Source organism: Sciurus carolinensis, chromosome 9 (genome assembly GCF_902686445.1).
Source record: "Sciurus carolinensis chromosome 9, mSciCar1.2, whole genome shotgun sequence".
In the NCBI taxonomy this organism is placed as follows: domain Eukaryota; kingdom Metazoa; phylum Chordata; class Mammalia; order Rodentia; family Sciuridae; genus Sciurus; species Sciurus carolinensis.
In genome coordinates, this window is record NC_062221.1 from 41,089,849 (window position 1) to 41,110,347 (window position 20,499).

At 36.2% G+C, this 20,499-nt stretch overlaps 1 protein-coding gene and 1 non-coding gene across 8 annotated transcripts in view; one reads left to right on the forward strand and one right to left on the reverse strand.

The window, feature by feature from the left end:
• The window catches only part of Phc3 (polyhomeotic homolog 3), an 80,486-nt gene extending 61,851 nt beyond the window's left edge, over positions 1-18,635 (reverse strand). For 2 of the 7 annotated variants that reach the window (XM_047564314.1, XM_047564311.1), the window contains exons 1-4: positions 18,517-18,635; positions 15,240-15,405; positions 10,983-11,138; positions 9,853-9,930 (exon numbers count right to left, since the gene is read on the reverse strand). In XM_047564314.1, coding sequence (XP_047420270.1) covers positions 9,853-9,930; positions 10,983-11,138; positions 15,240-15,405; positions 18,517-18,530 — 414 coding nt within the window. In that variant the 5' untranslated portion in view covers positions 18,531-18,635. Of the gene's footprint in view, positions 1-9,852; positions 9,931-10,982; positions 11,139-15,239; positions 15,406-17,608; positions 17,694-18,516 lie in introns of those variants that run through there. The other 5 variants (XM_047564313.1, XM_047564315.1, XM_047564309.1 and 2 more) reach the window with 4 other exon arrangements.
• Positions 1,543-1,644, forward strand: LOC124993859 (small nucleolar RNA U13). The gene has a single exon (XR_007110375.1). It is a non-coding gene; the product is annotated as a small nucleolar RNA U13 (small nucleolar RNA).
• Positions 18,636-20,499: the final 1,864 nt, after the last annotated feature.

Genomic DNA, 20,499 nt, shown 5'->3' on the forward strand with positions numbered 1-20,499 from the left:
CACTGAAAGTACTGAAACAGATTATCCTCATTAGTATGGACCAACACAGGTTCCCACACAATAATAATCCCTGTAACTGAGATCTACTTTTTCAGGATCATGAGCACATAATACCTCTTCTCTGCAAATGCTGCCGTCCACAACCCCTGCACACACACCTTGATGGTGTCTATGTTGCCCAGGATGGTCTTGAACTCTTGAGCTTAAGTGACCCTCCTCCCTTGGCCTCCCAAGTAGATGGGACTACAGGCATTTACCACCATACCCAGCTCTCTTATCTATTTCCTAAAAAAATAGAAGCCCCATACAAGAAGCTTTCTCAGACTACTACAATTCCCAAAAATATCTTTTCTGTGAACTCCTACAATATTTATCATTTGATTTTATAACGTTATGCTACTTACTATTTGTTATGTTCAGTCATAATTCTTCAAATGAGTATTACTGTCCCTGAGGGAAAGGTCTTTAACTCATGCCCCTCCTCAGGGCAATTAACACAATGTTAGACAATAGATACACCTGCTAACCGGCCACCTGGCAACAGAATCTCATCACTAGGTCAGAATTACACCCTCTTCAATAATCCAATTTCAGGCAATCAGAATGTACCCTAAAATGATTACAGATAATTCACTTGCAATAACAAAAAATTAACATTAAAATTATGCATTACATATTTATTTGAGTTACTACATGCCTACTATGTGACAAGCACATGTATTTTCATAATACATATAAACTATTTAAGAAACCTTGACAGAATCATCTAAACCGCTAATTCTCAAACTTTTTTTTTTTTTATTTAAATAAAACTCTTTCTTCAAATGTAATCTTATTTAGAACTCAAGGTTTAAAGACATCACAGAAATGCTCTGTTTGGCTAAAGCTTAAAGTAAGGCCCAGAGCCCAATCTATCTTAGAACACCATAACAAACTACCACAACTAGATGGCTTAAACAACAGAAATCTGGGGCTGGAGGTATAGCTCAGTGGTAGAGTTCCTGCTTATCATACACAAGAGGCTATGGGTTCAATCCTAGTACCAAATTTTTGGTTTTGATTTTTAAAAATTACAAACAACAGAAATTTACTTCCCACCATTGGAAGGAATAGAGCATCCAAATCAATGTGCTGGTCAATTAAGTTTCTGGCAAAGGCTCTCTTCCTGACTTGTAGCCTGCTGCCTTTTCATTGTTCCTCCCTTTATGGAGCTCACTGATGATCTTCCTCTTTTTCAGAAACATCAATTCTATCAGACCATGACTCTACCCATAAGACCTCATTTAAATTACCTCCTTTTTTTTTTTTTTGGGGGGGGGGTGCTGGGGATCGAACCCAGGGCCTTGTGCTTACAAGGCAAGAACTCTACAGACTGAGCTATTTCCCCAGCCCCCTAAATTACCTCCTTAAGGACCCGATTTTTAATACAACCAGTTAGGGTTTCAACATATGAGTTCTAGGAAGAGAATTCAGTTCATATCACCATTTACAGAACCTTCTCCTTGATCCAAATGAAGAGATACCTTAAAAAAATAAAAACTGATCCTTCCGTTCATGAGCGTGATGACTAGGTATTCACACTATCATGTGAGATGTGCCTCCCTCTAAACCTTGATCCAACATCAGCACATTACCTGTCTGATGTAAGAAATAAATAAATAAAAATAAATCTAATTAGACCACTTAATTTTACAAAAAACTGGGAGTACAGGAAGGTTAAAGAACTTGTCTGAAGTCACACCACAGAATTTAACATTAAAACCCAGATGCCTCGTCTCCATTCCCCCAAACTTTCTCTTATGAAATGCCACAAACAGTAGTTACATCATCAGAAACTACCACTGAGCTTGACTTGAATTTTCAATGAGCCATAGTGCGAGACATCATTAATTACTAGATCTCCCATTTGAACTCCAAACTCATCTATCCAATACCTACTAAACATCTATGAATGTGTCTAATACCCATCATAAACTTACATCCAAAACCAACTCCTGCTTTTATTCCTCAACACCTGCTTGACCACTCCATCCTTCCAGATGTCTAGACCAAAACACTGGAGTCATCCTTGACTCCCTGCCTTTCCTTACATCTTTTATTCAACCTGCTCACTTTACTTTCATAATAAAATGTTCAAGAAAAAAATATTCAGAATCTTGCTAACCACTTTTCAGTCCTCACCCACCATCACTATCAGTGCAAGAACCAGTATCTCTCACTTGGATTATTACAAAAACCCCTGAACTGCCCTCTCATGTTTCTGTTTTTGTCTCTAACAGTCTGCTCTCAAAATTAGAGTTATGCTAAAAACCAGTGTGAGATCATGTCCCTTTTGTGAGATTGTCACTTCCCCCCTAAACTACTCTTCAATAGCTTCCCAACTGATGTCAAGTAAAATCCAAAGGTTAATAATCTAGGATTAGTATTACCTTTTATTTTTATCTTTTATTTTTTGAGACAGGGTCTTGCTAAAATGCTTAAGTTCTCAATAAGTTGCTGAGGTTGGCCTCAAACTTGAGATCCTTCTGTCTCAGCCTCCCGAGTTGCTGGGATTACAGGTGTGCACCACCATGCTGGCTAGAACTACCTTTCTGGTGTCATCTCTAAACCATACACTCACTCTTTCATTTAACTCCAGTCACGCAGCCCTCCTTTCGGGGATATGTCTGCCTCCTTTATCCTCCTTCAAATGGCACTTTTATTAAAGAGGCTTTTCCTGATCACTGCAAAACAACAAATTCCTCCACCCCATTCCCCTTCCTTGCTTTATTTCCCTCTACGGTACTTACCACCATCTGACGTATTATACCCTTGTTTACTGTCTATCCCTAGCTCCACTAGAACAGGATGTTTGTTTGTTCTGTTACTGTATCCCCAATACTTAGATGAGTATTCAGTACATATTCAATGCTCAATAAGTATTTGGTGAATGAGTGAATGCATGAATTAATAAAGGCACAAAACTGAGTTTAAAAGTTCATCTTGTCTAGTAATACAACTAGAAAGCTATTAAAAACAAGTTTTTCCCCATTTTGAGAGAATAGTACAGTGAACTGAAGTCAAAACATCTGGGATTAATGTAGATTCTAGGGTCAAAAAGGAATAAGGCAAGGCAATGAGATTCAAGTAGCCCCTGAGTCATTTATAGGACTTTTGACTGCAGTCTCCAGTCACATAATCTTTTCCAGCTACAAATGCCCAAATACTTAGAAGAGAAAGTATACATAGAATATGATGGTACTTCACTTACATGAAAACAAACAATATTAACCTCAGGACTATTTTTTTGCATTTATGTATAGAAATGCATAGTAATAGGAGAGCATCACACAACTTTGTCAAGGCAAGTGTGAAAAGAGGATGTTTACTTTTACTCTACACTTTTATTGTTTGCAGTACTGGGATGAAACCCAGGGGCACTCTAACCACTGAGCGCATCCCAGTCCTTTTTAATTGAGAGAGTCTCACTAAATTGCTCAGGCTGGCTTTGAACTTGCAATCCTCCTGCCTCAGTCACCCCAGTAACTGAGATTACAGAGACTACAGACATGCACTATCATGCTGGACTTGCTCTATATACTTTTATTGTCCATCTCTTATTCAAAAAGTTTATTCTTATTTAGGCAACATAAATATTAACAAAGTTTTTCAGTCTCCTTCCTTAGAGATAATCACTGATAGCTGTTTTGCAGTATTAAAAGTTTTTCTCTCTGCATAATCAGGCAGATGTATAGACATAACTTTCTTTTTTTAAAAATCTTTAGTTGTAGATGGACACAATACCTTTATTCTATTTATTTAAGCGGTGCTGAAAATCGAACCCAGTGCCTCACACATGTGAGGCAAGTGCTCTGCCACTGAGCCACAACACCAGTCCTAGATATAACTTTTTAAAAGTAAGTCAAATGACAAGAAGTCTACTTCCAGAAGGATGGAGTAGATGTACTTTTCCTTATTCCTCCCACAAAGTACAACTAAAAATTCTGGATGCAACATATAAAACAAACATCAAAAGATACCAAAAAGGGGCTGGGGATATAGCTCAGTTGGTAGAGTGCTTGCCTTGCAAGCACAAGGCCCTGGGTTCGATCCCCAGCACCGCAAAAAAAAAAAAAAAAAAAAAAAAGATACCAAAAGGTGAAGAAAAGCAGATTGGCTGGAGACTGGAGACCTTGTGAACATCATGGGGGTGAGTTCCCTGGGTTTTCTTTTTGTCTCATATAACCCAAACTTGGAACTGAAGAAGTTAGTAACCCAGAAATACCAGTGGGCAAAAACAAAACAGTCTGACAAAAGTTTGCTCTTTTTAGCCAAAGGACCAAGAAAAGGAAAGCCAAGCAACACAGAACACTTAAGACAATAATTAGTTTACTATGGGCAAACACCAAAGAAAAAAACTGTGACCCCACCCACAACAAAAAACTAGATTTTCACCCTCAAAGGCATCCCATCCCCCAGTCAACTCTCCACAATTAGTTAGTCAGAGAAGGTCAAGCAAAGAGCCAGGGCCTTCAACCCAACCAGGTAGTAATAAACCACCACCAACACAATGTACTATGCAGTATGGGGGTGGGGGGACCACACAGGAAGCAGTAACAAGACACTCAGGTTCCTCCCAGCCAGGGAGGCTTCCAGAGGCCCAATGGGGAGCCAGAACTCCTGCCACAGCTCAGCAATTAAGAGAAGGATCCCCTCCAGTGTCAACAGAAGACAAATGAAGAAGCTGGACTTCTATCCCATACAGCAATATAGAAGTGACACATCCTCCCATTCAGAAGGTTTAAATAAGATCCAGTTGTACAACATAATACTAAAAATGTTCAGGTTTCAATTGAAAAATCACCTCTAAAGACAGATTTTAAAGTAGCTATCATAAAAATGCTTCAAACAAGCAATTATGAGCATACCAAAACAAATGAAAAGGAAAAAAGTCACAACGAAGAAATAAGATATGTGGAAGAAACAAATGGAAATTTCAGAACCAAAAAATTGAATAATCAAAATGAAAGAGATCACACTACACATTCTTGCTTTTTACACTCAATACACAATAAAAATCAAAGTCAGTCTATATGCACATGTACAGGTATAGTACTCCATTGTATGAACTCTCAATAATTGTCCTACAATTAATGGACACTTAAGATTGTCTGACATTGTAAACCATGCATACACACATAATTATCTATGGGGGTTTTTTTGGTTTTGGTTTTTGGTTTTTTTGCAGTGCTGGGGGTCAAACCCATAACCTTGCATATACTAGGCAAGTGGTCTAGCACTGAGCTATATGCTCAGCCTGTCATTTTTAATGATATCATTAAAAGTTAACAGTCATATGAGGGGCTGGGGGTGTAGCACATGTAAAGCTTTGGGTTTGATCCTCAGCATCGCATAAAAATAAATAATAAAGGTACTGTGTCTATCAATAACTAAAAAAATGTTTTTTTTTAAACAGAGTGCCATATGAGGGCTGAGATCCAGTGGTAGAGCGCTTGCCTAGCACATGTGAGGCACTGGGTTCGATCCCCAGCACCACATAAAACTAAATAAACAAAATAAAGGTATTGTGTCCATCTGCAACCAAAAATATTTAAAAAAAAAAAAAAAAAAACATATGAAAGAACATGAACATTTTAAATTTTCATACAAACTGCCAAATAATTCTTCAGAAAAGTTGTACCAATTTACATTCCCATTAATAGTATATGAGTGTTCCAACTAGTTCACATCCTTGCCAGCAATGATTATTGTTTAATGCCTTGCTTTTGAATTCGACAGGTGAAAATGGGATATCATGGTTATTTTTACATATATTTCTTTATTATTAATATGATAAATGCATTGTTATGTGTTTCAAAGTCAAAAGTAATCCTTCCCCCCACCCCCTGGTGCTAGGAAGTAAACCCAGGGCTTCAAGCATTTTAGGCAAGTGCTCCACCACTGAGTTGAGACCCCCAGCCCAGTCTTTCTTTTAAAAATTCCCGGGGCTGGGGAGATAGCTCAGTTGGTAGAGTGCTTGCCTTGCAAGCACAAGGCCCTGGGTTCGATCCCCAGCACCGCAAAAAAAAAAAAAAAAAAAAAAAATTCCCATGTAGGGTCTTCTGTGAATGCTCATTGTTTATCTTACTAATATGAAAGAGACTTTTGGATTTTAGAAATAAAAGCCATTTGACATACATGGTGCAAATATATTCTCTTCCATTATGTTATTTTTAACCTTGTTTCTGTTGGGGTTTTTTGGGCAGCACCAGAGTTTTTAAATGGTTCAGATTTCATTTTGGCAAGCCAAATTTACCTAAACCTCATCCTCTTTCAATTGAAGTGCTGAAGACACCAACCTTAAGGTTCAGTCCCAATTCATTTTAGAGTCAAACGACCATAATGTCACCACCATCACTATTAGTATTAGTCTAGACAGAAATAGCTGTCCTGACCCAATAAGGGGAAAGAAGATAATGCTGGCACCTGCTAGTTACCTATACATTCAATTAACAAGTATATTCCCCAAACCACATACATAGTTTCCCCAGATTATATGCCTGGGTATTTGGCTTGATTTTTATGTAATATTCATTTCCTCACTGAGATCCCATTCCAACTCTATACCCAAACCTATCTAGCTGGTTCCTCAACAGCCTACCCTGTAGCACTTTCTGGAGGCTAAACCCCTTCAACTTTTACCTGAAAACTTACCTCAAAATAACCCAAACTCACTGTGCTAATTATAGCCAAATTAATCACAAACTTTTTGAAAGATTTACCTTCCACAAACCTTCTTTAACTTAAGACATTCACAAATATACATCCTTAGTTTTGTCACATCCTTAGTTTTATCCTCTTTCACCCTGGACTTTAGCCCAAGAATATAACTTTACCAGTGTTTGTGATTAAATTGGCTAAAAATTAGCACAAAGTTATTTGAACTTTAATGTACTGATATGAAGCAAAGTCTGAAACATTGATCTTCTCTTCTGCTCTTTTTTTTTTAAATATAATATTTTTCAGGTGGACACAATCCTTTATTTATTTATTTTTTATGGTGCTGAGGACTGAACTCAGGACCTCATGCATGCTAGGCAAGTGCTCTACAACTGAGCCACAACCCCAGCCCCTGATCTGCTCTTCTCTATTGATAATTTTCTTATTTTTGTTAGGTTTTATTACTTGGGGAAACAAGTCTTAAAGGAATTAAGGTTTGTACCTGTTCTAAGTCTTAAATGATTACTTTGTAACTGGTTAAACAAACAACTCTTATTTAGGTTATAACAATATTGTTAATACCCAAAATATATGTGACTAGGTATATGTATGCATCTGAGCACTATATGTCTAAGCCTTGTCTAAGTGTTATGTAAAAGTTTACAAAATGAAAGCTTATGTAAGTTTACTGGCAAGACAAACAATAAGTGCTCTCTTTTATACACTGTATCTGGTACAGAAGAGCTGGACCACATTTGAACACCTGTCCTATAGCTGTTTGCTTTGATTAAGTCAATTTCTGATGATTAAAACTGTTTGCTAAATGTATTAGAGATTTAAGGCTATTCTTTGATTTTTGTTAACCCATGCAGACCTGTGATTATTGTTGTTATACACTCTGGATTCTAAATTGTACTTTAAAAGTTAAAAAATAAAATAAAATAAAATACTCTGAATACTAGACTGCCACCTAATGGCTCATTATTATCATTACCTAGAGATTTCTACTGCCATGCTCTGCGTCTGTTTTGGATATTAACCTGAATTTACTAAGTTACTTTGGCCATTATGATACATACTGCTAATCAATTCATTTGACTAGAATTCTATGTAGAATTATAAATAAAACAAATGTGATATATGATGTATTGTTCTTTTTTTTAACACTAGGCATTTATTCTCCCTCCATGTTTCTTTTTCCTAACCAGTCATTCACAAGCGCAGGCATACTACATGGTAGAATATTTCCTGGTTTATACCAAGAAGTATTAACAATGTCATAAAAAATAAACACAATCATTGGAATTTTAATTTCTGTGAATGTCACATACACAAAATCATAAGATAAAACAATTTAAAAGGATACCTTTTAATTATGAGACAACAAAATTATCTATATATATGAACACATATATCTTAATGTTATTCCATAAATAAAAAAATAAAGAATTTGTCTATAATTTCAACTAACCCACAAAATATTTACTAATCCTTCCCTTAACTATAACCACATTAAATCAAGACATCTGACATCAATAATCATTAATTACAGTATTCATACTTAAAGGGTTAAGATTAAATTTTTCATAACTAATTTTGTCATATTCCAGGATACTTATGAGCTAAAAAAAAGATTTTTTTAATTAAAAATGCTAGATCAATAGTCATAAAAACAGGTACACGCTAAACACAGCATGTACATAGCAAAGACCATCCCTTTAACTGAAGAAATACAGCATAAATTCATCTTCAGTTTCTTAAGAACTATAATCTATATTTTACTGAAGTCAATTTTACAGAGTATGAAAGTACTACTATTCTGGACCAGGAAAAATATCTAGAAAGGACATTTTTAGGATGACATAATGGTTTTCAACCAAAGGCAGTTTTGTCCCCCTAAGATATTTTTGGTTGTTACCTGGGGGAAGGAGAAAGCCATAATCTGTTGCTGGTATCCAGTGCCAGGGATGATGCCTCATAATGCACATGACAGCCACAACAAAAAACTATAATGACCCATAATGACTTTAGTTACAAGGCTGACAAACCTGAGAAAATTGATGTAATTCCAATATTAACTGAATTGTATCAGTTAAATTTCTGGAGTTTAAAAATTTTCCTGTGGTTTCAAAAAAGAACAATCTTGCTCTTAGGAAATACATATCCAAGTATTTAGAAGCATGGTTCAACCTATCCACAAGTGGTTCAGAAAAAAAAAAAAAAAAAAAATATATATATATATATATACATATGCAGCAACAAAAAATAAAAGATAAAGTACTACAGCAAAACGCTAACACTAGGTGAATTCAAGTAGACAGTATTATAGGACTTTTTATTATGGTTGCAATTTGAAATTATATCCAAATAAAAAGTTACATTACCATGCCTATAAATTTCTTTCATCCAGGAAACTGCAATTTCTCTATACATGCAACATAGCAGAATAGTTTTCTTTTATTCCTTCTCAAAATAAATTATCCAATCTTGAATGAATATTTACAAATTTGACCTTAAATAACTCAAGGTAAGCTAAAAAGTGTAATTTTGTTTGTTTGTTTTTTACTGTGCCAGGGATCAAACTCAGGACCTTGCACATGCTAAAAAAATATAAATTTCTAAAATGTGAAATGCACAAAGCTAGAAATAGTTAGATGTCTACCAAGAACATGACATACTTTAGTATCTCACTAGACATTCATGGTCAATATGCCTGCACAGTGTATTTCAGGCTTTCAATGTACAATGAAAATTAAAACAATTTAGAATCACATGAGATCTGAATATAATCAATGGGAAAGATATACAAGAAATACAAAATGATTTTTAAGGCTTACATTTTCAGAAACTTAATAATTCTGTATTCTCCAATTTTATCATTCCTATTTCTAGGCACGTGTTACTTAAAAGTATGCAACAAATCTACACTAATAGCTTCATGAATAACAACAGTATATTTTTAGAAAACAGTAATTAGATTTTTTTTTTTTTTTTTTTTGGGGTTGTGGCTTAGTGGTAGAGCACTTGCCTAGCATGCATGAGGCACTGTGGCACTGTGTTCAATTCCCAGCAGCACAAAAAAAAAAAAAAAAAAACAAAAACCTAAATAAACAAAATAAATTTTAAATCCCAGAAAAAATGTAGGGTACTTACAGATGTCTGGGACATACTTGACTGTTGTGTGACACTTCCTGTGGGGGACGTAGATGGTCTTCCACTGGATAAACTTGCCTAAAATAATAAAGACCATTATAATATGCCTGCAAAAATCTAAAGTTAAAACCCTTCTGCTACCGAGAAAAACACAAAACCAAAATAACAAAAGGAGGAAAAGGTCAATTTAATCTTTGGCCAAACAAATTTTTTTAAAAAAGAAAATAAAAATCTGAAAGGTAAAAACAGGCCCAACAGCTAATCTGATTAGCTGTACTCACTGTCTGTTTCACTCTACAGGTCTCTGTCATCTTTGAAGTTGACTCACCACTCCACCATTACAAAAAGGACATTTGAGCTACATCAAGAGCCAGTGGGTTTCAGTTTCCTAACTCATAGTATGAACATGATGTTATTTAAAATTACACTACCGAAAAGAAGTAACATCTGGTATAACAGAAGTAAACCTTTTTCAGATTCACTCAACAGAGATCTTCCACAGGTGAGACTTAAGATTAAACTCACATTAAGTTTTATTTAAGTAGTACAATATTAATGAAAAACTCTAAACAGGTATTTAATCATAAAATTATTATGTTATTAGTAGAAATATGATTGGGTTTTAGAAAGGTGCATATATGCATTTTTGTATAGAAGATTTTTAGATATATATTAAATTGTTATAGCAGCCACCACTGAAGAGTGGAACACATGGCACATATGGAAAAAAAATCTCTATTTTATTTGCCTCTTAAAATGTTATACTGAGTGATGCTTTCAATGAATACAAATTATTTACATAATAAAAATTTCACTTTTTTAAGAAATAGAAATATAATTCATGAAGCCCTAAGTATTCACTGTTGTACCTAGAACTTTGTGGACACAAAACCACACCACTATCCACTTTGGATAAAAAGCAGAGGCAAAAGTTGGCAACAGTTATAAAACATATCCATTTTTTTTCTCCAATTAACTTCTATTTGGCAATTTACTAATATTTCTTTTAGCACAAATAACCACATAACATCTGGGAACTCTGAAATAATACCAGGGTATTTATTTTCAGTAATTATCTGAAGATAATGTAAAGTTTGGTCTTATAAAATGCTTATTTATTTCAGTCTCACCTGAACAGCAGCAAGGCTCTGGAGCTGGGAACTGCTTAAATGCTGCTGCTGAAGAGCTGCAGTGTGCAGCATCAAGTGCTGCTGTTGAGCTGCATACATTTGCTGAAGGTACTGAGCAGCTGAACTAGGGGGGCGATGCAATGCCTGTTGAATTACCTGTGATAAGTCAATTGAACCAATGTCAAATCATAATCGCAACCTTCGTCTGTGTTTTTTCTTCTTTGTTTTTTTTTTTTTTTTTTTGGGGGGGGGGATCAAACCTAGGGCCTTACACACACATTACCACTATACCGTATCTCCAGTTCAACCTTTTTCTTAACTATAAAATGAAGTAGAAAAATGGCAGTTTAAATTTTACTACTTTAAGATTCAATATCATCAAGTTTATTAACATATTTCTCTCCCAATTACATATTGCTAGGATTCACTAGTTATACAAATTAAATTACCCAGTAGAGATAAATCATAAAAGGACCAAATAAGCATTTGAAGAAATCTTTAATATCACTAGTAATCAAAAATTTACAAATTAAAACAAGATACTATTTTCCAACTTTCAGATGGATAACGATTTTAAATACTTTTACCTTGAAAAAATAAATCTTCCCACACTGTCAGTAAAAATTTAAATTGGTATAACCTTTTTTGGATAAAAGTTGGAAGAATTCAGGACTTAAGTATGGGGAGGAATACTTTGACTATGGAGCCATTACAAACAGTAATATGGCTCTACACTGTTCAATAGAGTAGCTACTAGCCACATGTGTCTACTGAATAGAAAAATACGGCTAATGCAACTAAGGAATTGGGTTTTAACTTTAAGTGAACTTTGATTTTAACGTAAACAGTTACATAGATAGATAATGGCTACCATATTTCACAGCGCAGATGCAGACCTATATTAACAAAAAAATCCTCAAATTTATTGGCACATGAAAAAAGTTTAGAGTAAGATGTCGTTTTTATATCAAAAACTGATATAAAACTGACATAAACATTTGTGAGTATTCTTTGAGGATTAAATGAGGCATCTAGAACTCTGTGGAATATATTGTAGGTACTTAAATAATAGTAGCTAGTATCTTCTGAACAATTGCTATGTGCCAAGCATCTGATAAATGCTTCATGTGGATTATCTTCTTTAATTCTCAGCACACCTCTTTAAAGTAGACATACTTATTATCTCCATTTTACAAATGGAAAAGCCAGTGTTTTAAGTAGGCTAAATAATTTCCCCAAATGCATACAGCTAGTAGTTCTCTGACTTCAAAGTTTGTGCTCTGAGTACCGTGTGAGTTCTTGTGTTTTTCTATTATACCTGTTTGCTTCCTCTATCTCATAATTGCATTTTTCTTATAAATGCATTTAATTTTTTTTTTGATCCTGAGGTTCAAGGAGATTGCAGATGAGTAGAATGCTCTGTAGATGAAAAGATTTCCCTAAGTCTATATTTCAAGTTCAAATACAAAATTTGAACCTAGAGACATTCTGCATGTTAGGATCTAGAAAAACATTAAACGACTACCAATGGGTAGCTAGACTGGAGGTGATTTTTAGCTTCTGGTTTGTACTTTTCTTTAAGTGTCTGAAAATCCTATAAAACTTATCAAACTATTTCTTTTTCTGAAAATTACTCAAAAATTATTTTTAAATGTTTCTAAATATCAGATTTCTTAATTTCCACAATCTTTCCTATTAAAAAGACTCCTAAAAATTGTTAGTGAATATTAGAAAAATGTAAAATCTGATCATGAAATTTCACAAATAGATAAATGTGGAAAAGTTAAGTATTCTATTACGACCAGAGAAAAATTCTGCATCTGTTCAAATGGTAAGTTAGAAAAAGAGAAGAAAAAAAAAGTTGTTGTAATAAAAAAAATAAAAATAAAAGGCAAGTCAGACTACACTAGTCCTCTATAGCCACATCCCAAGGTCACATCATGCCCACTGTAACCAAAACAGCACAGACCCCAATCTCAGCATCAAACCAATTTCCAAAGTGCTAAGGGAGTAACACAGCCATAATCCCATAGCTTGAGAGTCTAAATTTTGGACACCTCTAATCATAAAACCATGAATCCAAATTTCAAGAAAGCATATTTCCACGAGTTATTGTTTACTTCAGGCATTCATTATTTCACCTTTCCAACAGTGAAATACATGCCTGCTAAAAGCTCCTGTCACAAAATCAATGTAGGCTTTTGATTCCTGGTTACAGAGGACTATGGATCAGCATTAAGCAATTCAGAATTATAATAATTTATCTTTTCTTGTCAGATAAATTTATATATCTTCTTCTCAATTCTATAATAAAATTCTAAATAACAAATAACTGAAATAACAAATAAATACTCTATTTGACATAATGATGTCAGACTGCAGTAATTTTCTGTTTTCAGTAGTCTTTTATTACCATTCAAAACTATACTCCTGGCATTGAGTAAATACAAGTTAAAAGTACAGAAAATTGTTCTTATTTTGTTTCTCTACAGGAATAAACAAGGTAAAGAGAACTCACAGGACTAAAAAAAAGAAAAAGAAAACAAAAAAACCTGGAAGAATAAAGAACTACTTAGGTAATTCAATAAATATTGATTTGATTGCATTTTAGGAGAAACAAGTTCATAATCTTGTAAGAACTAGAGTTAAAAAATATTTGTGAGGTATATCTATCTACACCTACACATCTCCAGTAACCCTTTTTTTTTTTAAATTTTTTTAGTTGTTGTTGAACCTTTATTTTATTCATTTCTTTATATGTGATGCTCAGAATCAAACCCTGTACCACACATGAGGCAAGCGCTCTACCACTGAGCTTCAACCTCACCCCAACATTTTATTTTTATTAACACATTCAGCTTAAGGGAAAACTAGAAAATAAAATGGCATATTAAAATATTCTATTATCTCAAAGATCTAGATACTCTCCCCCATATCCTTTGCCTCAGAGAAAAGTAAAGAACATTAAAAGCACTCTCTACATTCCAGTTTGAATTCTGCTGAGCTGGCTGGGTCCTCAACAGTTCTGATTCCACTCTATAGTGACTTCAGAAAACTAAATCCTAAACCACAGAGCAGTTAAATAGTTACTATGCTAAAGGAAAATAGAGGGAGGACCATATCACAAATAGTTAAGAATGCAATTAAAGAGACTGGGGATATAGCTCAGTGGTAGGGTTTGTAGTGTTTGCCTAGCATTCCCAAGTCTCCTCTTCATGAATGAAAAAAAAAAAAAAAAATGCAATTATAAGGTAGAGGAAGCAAACAAGTATAATAGAAAAACACAAGAACTCACACAGTACTCAGAGCACAAACTCTGAAGTCAGAGAACTACTAGCTGTATGCATTTGGGGAAATTATTTAGCCTACTTTAAACACTGGTTTTTCCATTTGTAAAATGGAGATAATAAGTATGTCTACTTTAAAGAGGTATGCTGAGAATTAAAGAAAATAATCCACATGAAGCATTTATCAGATGCTTGGCTACTAATTTAAGAACCTACAATATATTCCACAGAGTTCTAGATGCTTCATTTAATCCTCAAAGTAACTAATGGAAAAAAGGTAGTCTTATCCTCATTTTAGTCTTCTGAGGCTCAAGGAGATTGTGCCTCTCACCCAAAGCCACAGAGATTACTGATGATAACAAAAATGGAATTCAAACAACATATCAGAATGCAACGTTCATGCCCTTTTTATACAATACCACATTATCTCCATTATTATTAAAAGTTAATGTGACCTAGCTTAATATCTCCTTTCCCCTTTGCCCCAGGAACTGTAGAATGCATCTAAGGCCACCTGGGTTTAAAATGAACCTGTATAACATTTCTACAGACTTGAAAAGATTTCCCTAAGTCTATATTTTGGATTCAAATACAAAATTTAAACCTAGAGTCATTCTGCATATTAGGGATGTAGGTTCAGTACCTTTACTTTATAGCAACACCAAGACACTTTCAATTACAATTTTCCTGAGACATAAGTTAAATGCTAACAAACTATTTAACAGTATGATTATTAAATCACTGTTGGTTGGTTTCAAATATTAACAATTTTTTTTAGCAGTGCTAGGGATGGAACCCAGGGCCCTGTATCTGCTAGGCAAGTGCTCTATCACTGAGCTATAGCCCCTGCCCAAATGTTTACAATTCTAACTGTGCATTTGAGGATCTGAATCAATATACTGATCTGGTTTAAACAAAATGCAATATGATATTCCAAGTTTAATTTTACCCATCATTATAGCTGAAATACCTGTACAGCATGTCGGTCTGAACCACTATAAACAGAAATCTGTGGTTGCTGCATTCGAGAGGAGGAAGTGGTGATGGTGGTAGTGGTTGTGCTACTGGTTGTTGTTGACACTGAAGATGCTCCAGGGTTTGGTTCACTATCCATTGTTGTACTGTGGTCCTTAAATCTGGCAGATAACACAAGGGTTTATATTGATAAAAAGCACAATCTTATGAATTTAAAAAATATTCATTCCAGCCAGGCCCTGTGGCCAGCAGTTTGGGAAGCTGAGGCAGGAGGATTACAACTTCAAAGTCAGTTTCAGCAACTTAGGAAGACCCTAAGCAACTCAGCAAGATTCCATCTCAAAATAAAAAATAAAAAGGGCTGGGGATGTGGCTCAGTGGTTAGGCATCCCTGGTACCAAAAAAAAAAAAAAAAATTCATTCCAAAGAAATAATCAGCAAGCTGAGCGTGGTGGCACATATCTGTAATCCCGGCAGCTGCAGAGGCTGAGGCGGGAGGATTGCAAGTTCAAAGGCAGCCTTAGCAACTTAGTGAGATCCTGTCCCTAAATAAAACATTAAAAAAAAAGGACTGGAGATGTGGCTCAGTGGTTAAACAAACGCCCCTGGGCTCAATCCCTGATACAAGGGGGAAAATAGAAATAATCGGCAAGTCTAAATTTCTAGTACATAGTCACAAAAAAAAAACACTTAGAAATTTAGAAGGGAAAAATACTTTACAGATACCTAGGATATTTAATAGTTAATACCTACCTAAGTTGAATTTAAATGATTCAGGATATGTAACTCTGACAAAAACTGGTCTAAAGTTTATCTTTGAAATACTGAAAGATGAGGGATTTGAACTCGAAAGAGGTAATAAGAGAATACCAAACTAACTAGAAAAATAAAAATTTAAGCAATATCAGAGTACTGTAAAAAAACTTTATATTCATTTGATACTAATAATAACAAATTAAAGTCACTCATATTTATACATTTTAAAAGAATGTAACTTCTGTTCAGTAGCTTAGTTTTGGTTAATATATACACTTTATTAAAAAAAAAAAGTTACCTTAAAAAAGTTAACAAAAAAATTTGAATTTATACAAACTTTTTCTCTAATTAGTTTACAATACTGTCCTTACTACTTCTAATAATTGAGTTTGACTTATGAATAGATTACTCTAGGGAAATAGAGTAGCAGTTGACAGCAACATTCCACATCTTTTTCATGATGAATTGCTCTACATTTTAAAGGCAGCATAACTGTTATTTTCCTCAAATACTGAAGTTTCCTCATGTGTAAAGTACATTTTTGTACCAGACTTTCTATTTCTTCCAATATTAAAATTCCATCCAACACAGAATCCATATGTGATTAAATTCAACACTTAAACGTGAATTCTAAGGGCTTCAAGAACCACTGTAACTTTTATAGGGTCAGAAATGCACACGACGATGAAAAACACACTTGAAATTATACTGGTTTTATTTGCCTTCTTTTATCTGCCTTTTCTTTTCTTTCTTTCTTTTTTTTTTTTTTTTAAGTTGTAGATGGACACAGTACCTTTATTTTGTTTATTTATTTTTATGTGGTGCTGAGGATCCAACCCAGTGCCCCACACATGCCAGGTGAGTTCTCTACCACTGAGCCACACCCCCAGACCGCTGCCTTTTCTTATTAGTCATTTCTTTGGAGAAACACAACCTGTGTGACAAGAATGTAACGAAAACTTTTCTACTTCACAAAAAGCAAAAGGAATTTGGCACTAATTGGGTACTCATATACTATTCGCATAGGAGTCCCTTCACGTACAAATTTTCTTTTTTTCTATATCACTATGTAAACAACATTTGTAGGCTCTAAGGAACCAACATCCATTTAAGAAGAGAAAAAGTGAAAGAATAAAGGAGGTGGCTGATTTCTCACTTAATTTTCTTTATTAGAAAATGATCATTTGAGACACTGAGGCAGAAGGATAGCAAGTTCAAAGCCAGCCTCAGCAACTTGGCCAGACCCTGTCTCAAAACAAAAAATGACAAGGGCTGGGATGTAGCTCAATGATAAAGCACCCCTGGGTTCAATCCTCAGTACCAAAAAAAAAAAAAAAACCAGAAAATGGAAATAAATCATAATTTTACATTTCTTTGCTATTTTTTCAAATTGTCTTCCAATAATTAAATTACAGTATTATATGATAGCTGTTCAATATTATAGAATCAGTAGTAGATAAGAAAAACTTTTTACCAAATTACTGCCTGTCATAACACGTGTGTACCATGCACTAAGTGATATGCAAAATGCCCACTTAAAGTCTGGTCCTTTTAAAGTTATTCTGCTCAACCATATCCTCAAACACAAACACAGGTCTAACTACTAACCGAAAATGGTCACAGAGAATCCAAATTCTAGGCATTAAGTCTAAACATCGGTGAGGGCAACTGGCCAAACCATCGTATTGCATTTCGAGGCCTGGCACAAAAGAACAGTTTTGGTAACTCCACCGTCTGTGCATATTAATACCTGCAAAATACAGTCTGCAGTTCTGGTGTACGAGAGGCCTACGCAGAAAACACTTAAGTTTTAGAGTCGCTAACTAAGCATACCATCACACTGCCACATAAGAATGTGGCACTCTGGGGAGGCAGCAACACTGCAGCCAGATACCCTAGGGAAAGGTCTTTCCTTCCGGGGTGTTTTCAGCCTCACTAGAGACGCAGCAACCCCCGCCGCCCTCAGGCCCGCGCCCGGGCGCCAGGGGCGCCAGGGACGCCGGGACACCTCGCCCTAGCCCCACCCAATCGCAGGAGGGTGGTGGGCAGCTGGGTCTCCAGTTCTCCAGCTGAGCAGCGGGGCGGCGCCTGAGCGGAAGGATGATAGCACCAAGGAGGCCTGGCAGTGCCCGCCCTGCCCTACCCAGCCTCCCCGGCTCCCTGGCGCAGGCAGCCCGCAGGGCCCACTTGCAGGGATGACAGCGCCTGAGGGGCCCATAGGAACCCGTTTCCTGAAAAACCCTAGCGGACGGGGTCCCAGGGGTGACCGCGCTCTCAGGGCCCGGTCGACAGGGACCAGACAGCAGAAGGGGCGCTCCCGCCTGCAGGGCAACTGGACCCTTCTAGTTCGCCTCCGCCCCCCAAGCAGGGCCAAGCAGGCTCCAGCAGAATAATGTAGTTCTCAGGTCTCCCTTCTATGCGCTGCTACCCAAAGAGCTCTGAGCGCTCCTCCTGAGGGACGTGTCGCTGCCCCCACTCGCCCCGGTTACGACATCAGTCACCAGCAAGTCACTCACTCCGCTTCCGCCATCTTCTCTCCTCCATCACTAACAAGGGCTGCGCATGCGCCCCCCGGCGGCGGACCGAGGGGCGGGGTCGACTCCGCCGCGGGCCCCTCGGGTCACGTGGGGTCCTCAGCTGCCAATCCCTAGCCCACGTCAGCTCCAGCTGTCTCTGGGAATTGACCAGGTTTCTCTATCTTGGTTTCCACTATGTCACTTGCAAACTTTATTTTCTCTTGCCCAGAATTTTCCTCTTAGAAAGACTGCGTTGACTGTTAAATATCTGAAGAATATCTACTCAAATATTCAGAGAGGGGCTCGAAAGAAAATACCCACGAGGATGCTGAGGTCTCAGAGCGAAAGGAAATTCGGTGCTGCTCCTACGGGGCTTATTGTTTGGGACGCTCTTGAGTTTAGTGGTTCTATCCAACCGTCTCTGTACCTGGTTCAAAGGTGATGTTTAGATGCCGGTGAGTGGATGGTTAAGAAATAATTTCTTACACAAGAGTTTAAGTGAGCGTTTAGTGGGTGTTGCAGACTTAATAGCACGAGCACAAACAAGGCCACTAGTTTGCTAGTGTAGTTTACTATATGCCAACTCCTCTGAGGCGGGGTGAGACAAACATAAAAATAAGTAAAATATTAACTATAACTATAAAATAGTAAAAACGTGTTCCCAGAAAGGAGACAATCTGGAGAGTCGAGTGGTTTTTGTAGACATTGGTGCTTTGGAACAGACCCATCAAGCTCTTTGGAAACCTTAAATTCAAAGAAGAAAAAAAAAAATCCTTACAGCTCTTCATAGAAAAAAGAATATTGATCAGAAACAATGGTATTTTTTTGCTTTTGTTGTTTTTGTTTTTGTTTTTCTGTACTGAGGATTGAACCCAGGGACTTTCTATCACTAAACTAAATCCCAGCCCTTTTTTTATTTTTTATTTTGAGACCCATCTCCCTAAGTTACCTGGGCTGGCCTGGAACTTGCATCCTCCTGCCCCAGCCTCCAGAGTAGCTGAGATTTATAGGTCTGTGCAACTGTGCGTAGCAAGGATGTCTTTTGTATTGGTAAGATAATGGAGCATACTTATTTCAAAAACTAAGAAATAAAGTACTGATATAAATTCATCTTAATGTGTAGTATGCTCAAATGAAAAATATACTTATCCTTAGAAATCCTGTGTTCCGGGATGTCCCTAAGGAAGGGAGAAAAATACTTACGTGAGCATAAGCTGTCCCTTTTCCTATTTGATAACATCATTTGTTTTGTTTTGTTTTTTACCTTCGTTCTGCTGATAACGATTCTCTTCCTACAACTACTAGAACTCACTGAGAAAGATGCTTTGAAAAGCCCTGTAAATGCTAAAAACTATTACCACTTTTTCTTTATGATTTGATATGATATCATTGTCATTCAACTCTCAAGACTCAACTATCAGGCTGGGGTTGTATGTAGCTCAATGGGAGACCACTTGCCTAGCATGCATGAGGCCCTGGGTTCCATCCTTAGCACCACATATAAGTAAATAAAATAAAAGTATTGTGTCCATCTACAACTAAAAAGTTTTTTTAAAAGAATCAACTGTCCATTGATATTTATTGTTGAAATTATTGTTTAGAAAGACAAGTGTGGCCTGGGGTTGTGGCTCAGTGGTAGAACACTTGCCTAGCATGTGTGAGGCACTGGGTTCAATCCTCAGCACCCGATAAAAATAAGTAAATAAAAAATAAAGGTATTGCATCCATCTACAACTAAAACCATTTTTTAAAAGAAGAAAGAAAAACAGAAGTGCAAGAAAGCACACTCTTAGACCTAAGACTAATATACAATCCAGGAGTATTTGAATAGGCTAGAATTGTTCTTTTTTATTCCCCTTTCCCTTGGATATTGAAAGCCTTCTGCAGACTAGCTTTAAAAATTAGAAAATACACTAGGTAAAATCAGACTAGCATTTTGTTTTTCTTTTCTTTTTTTTTTTTTTGCAGTGCTGGGGATTGAAC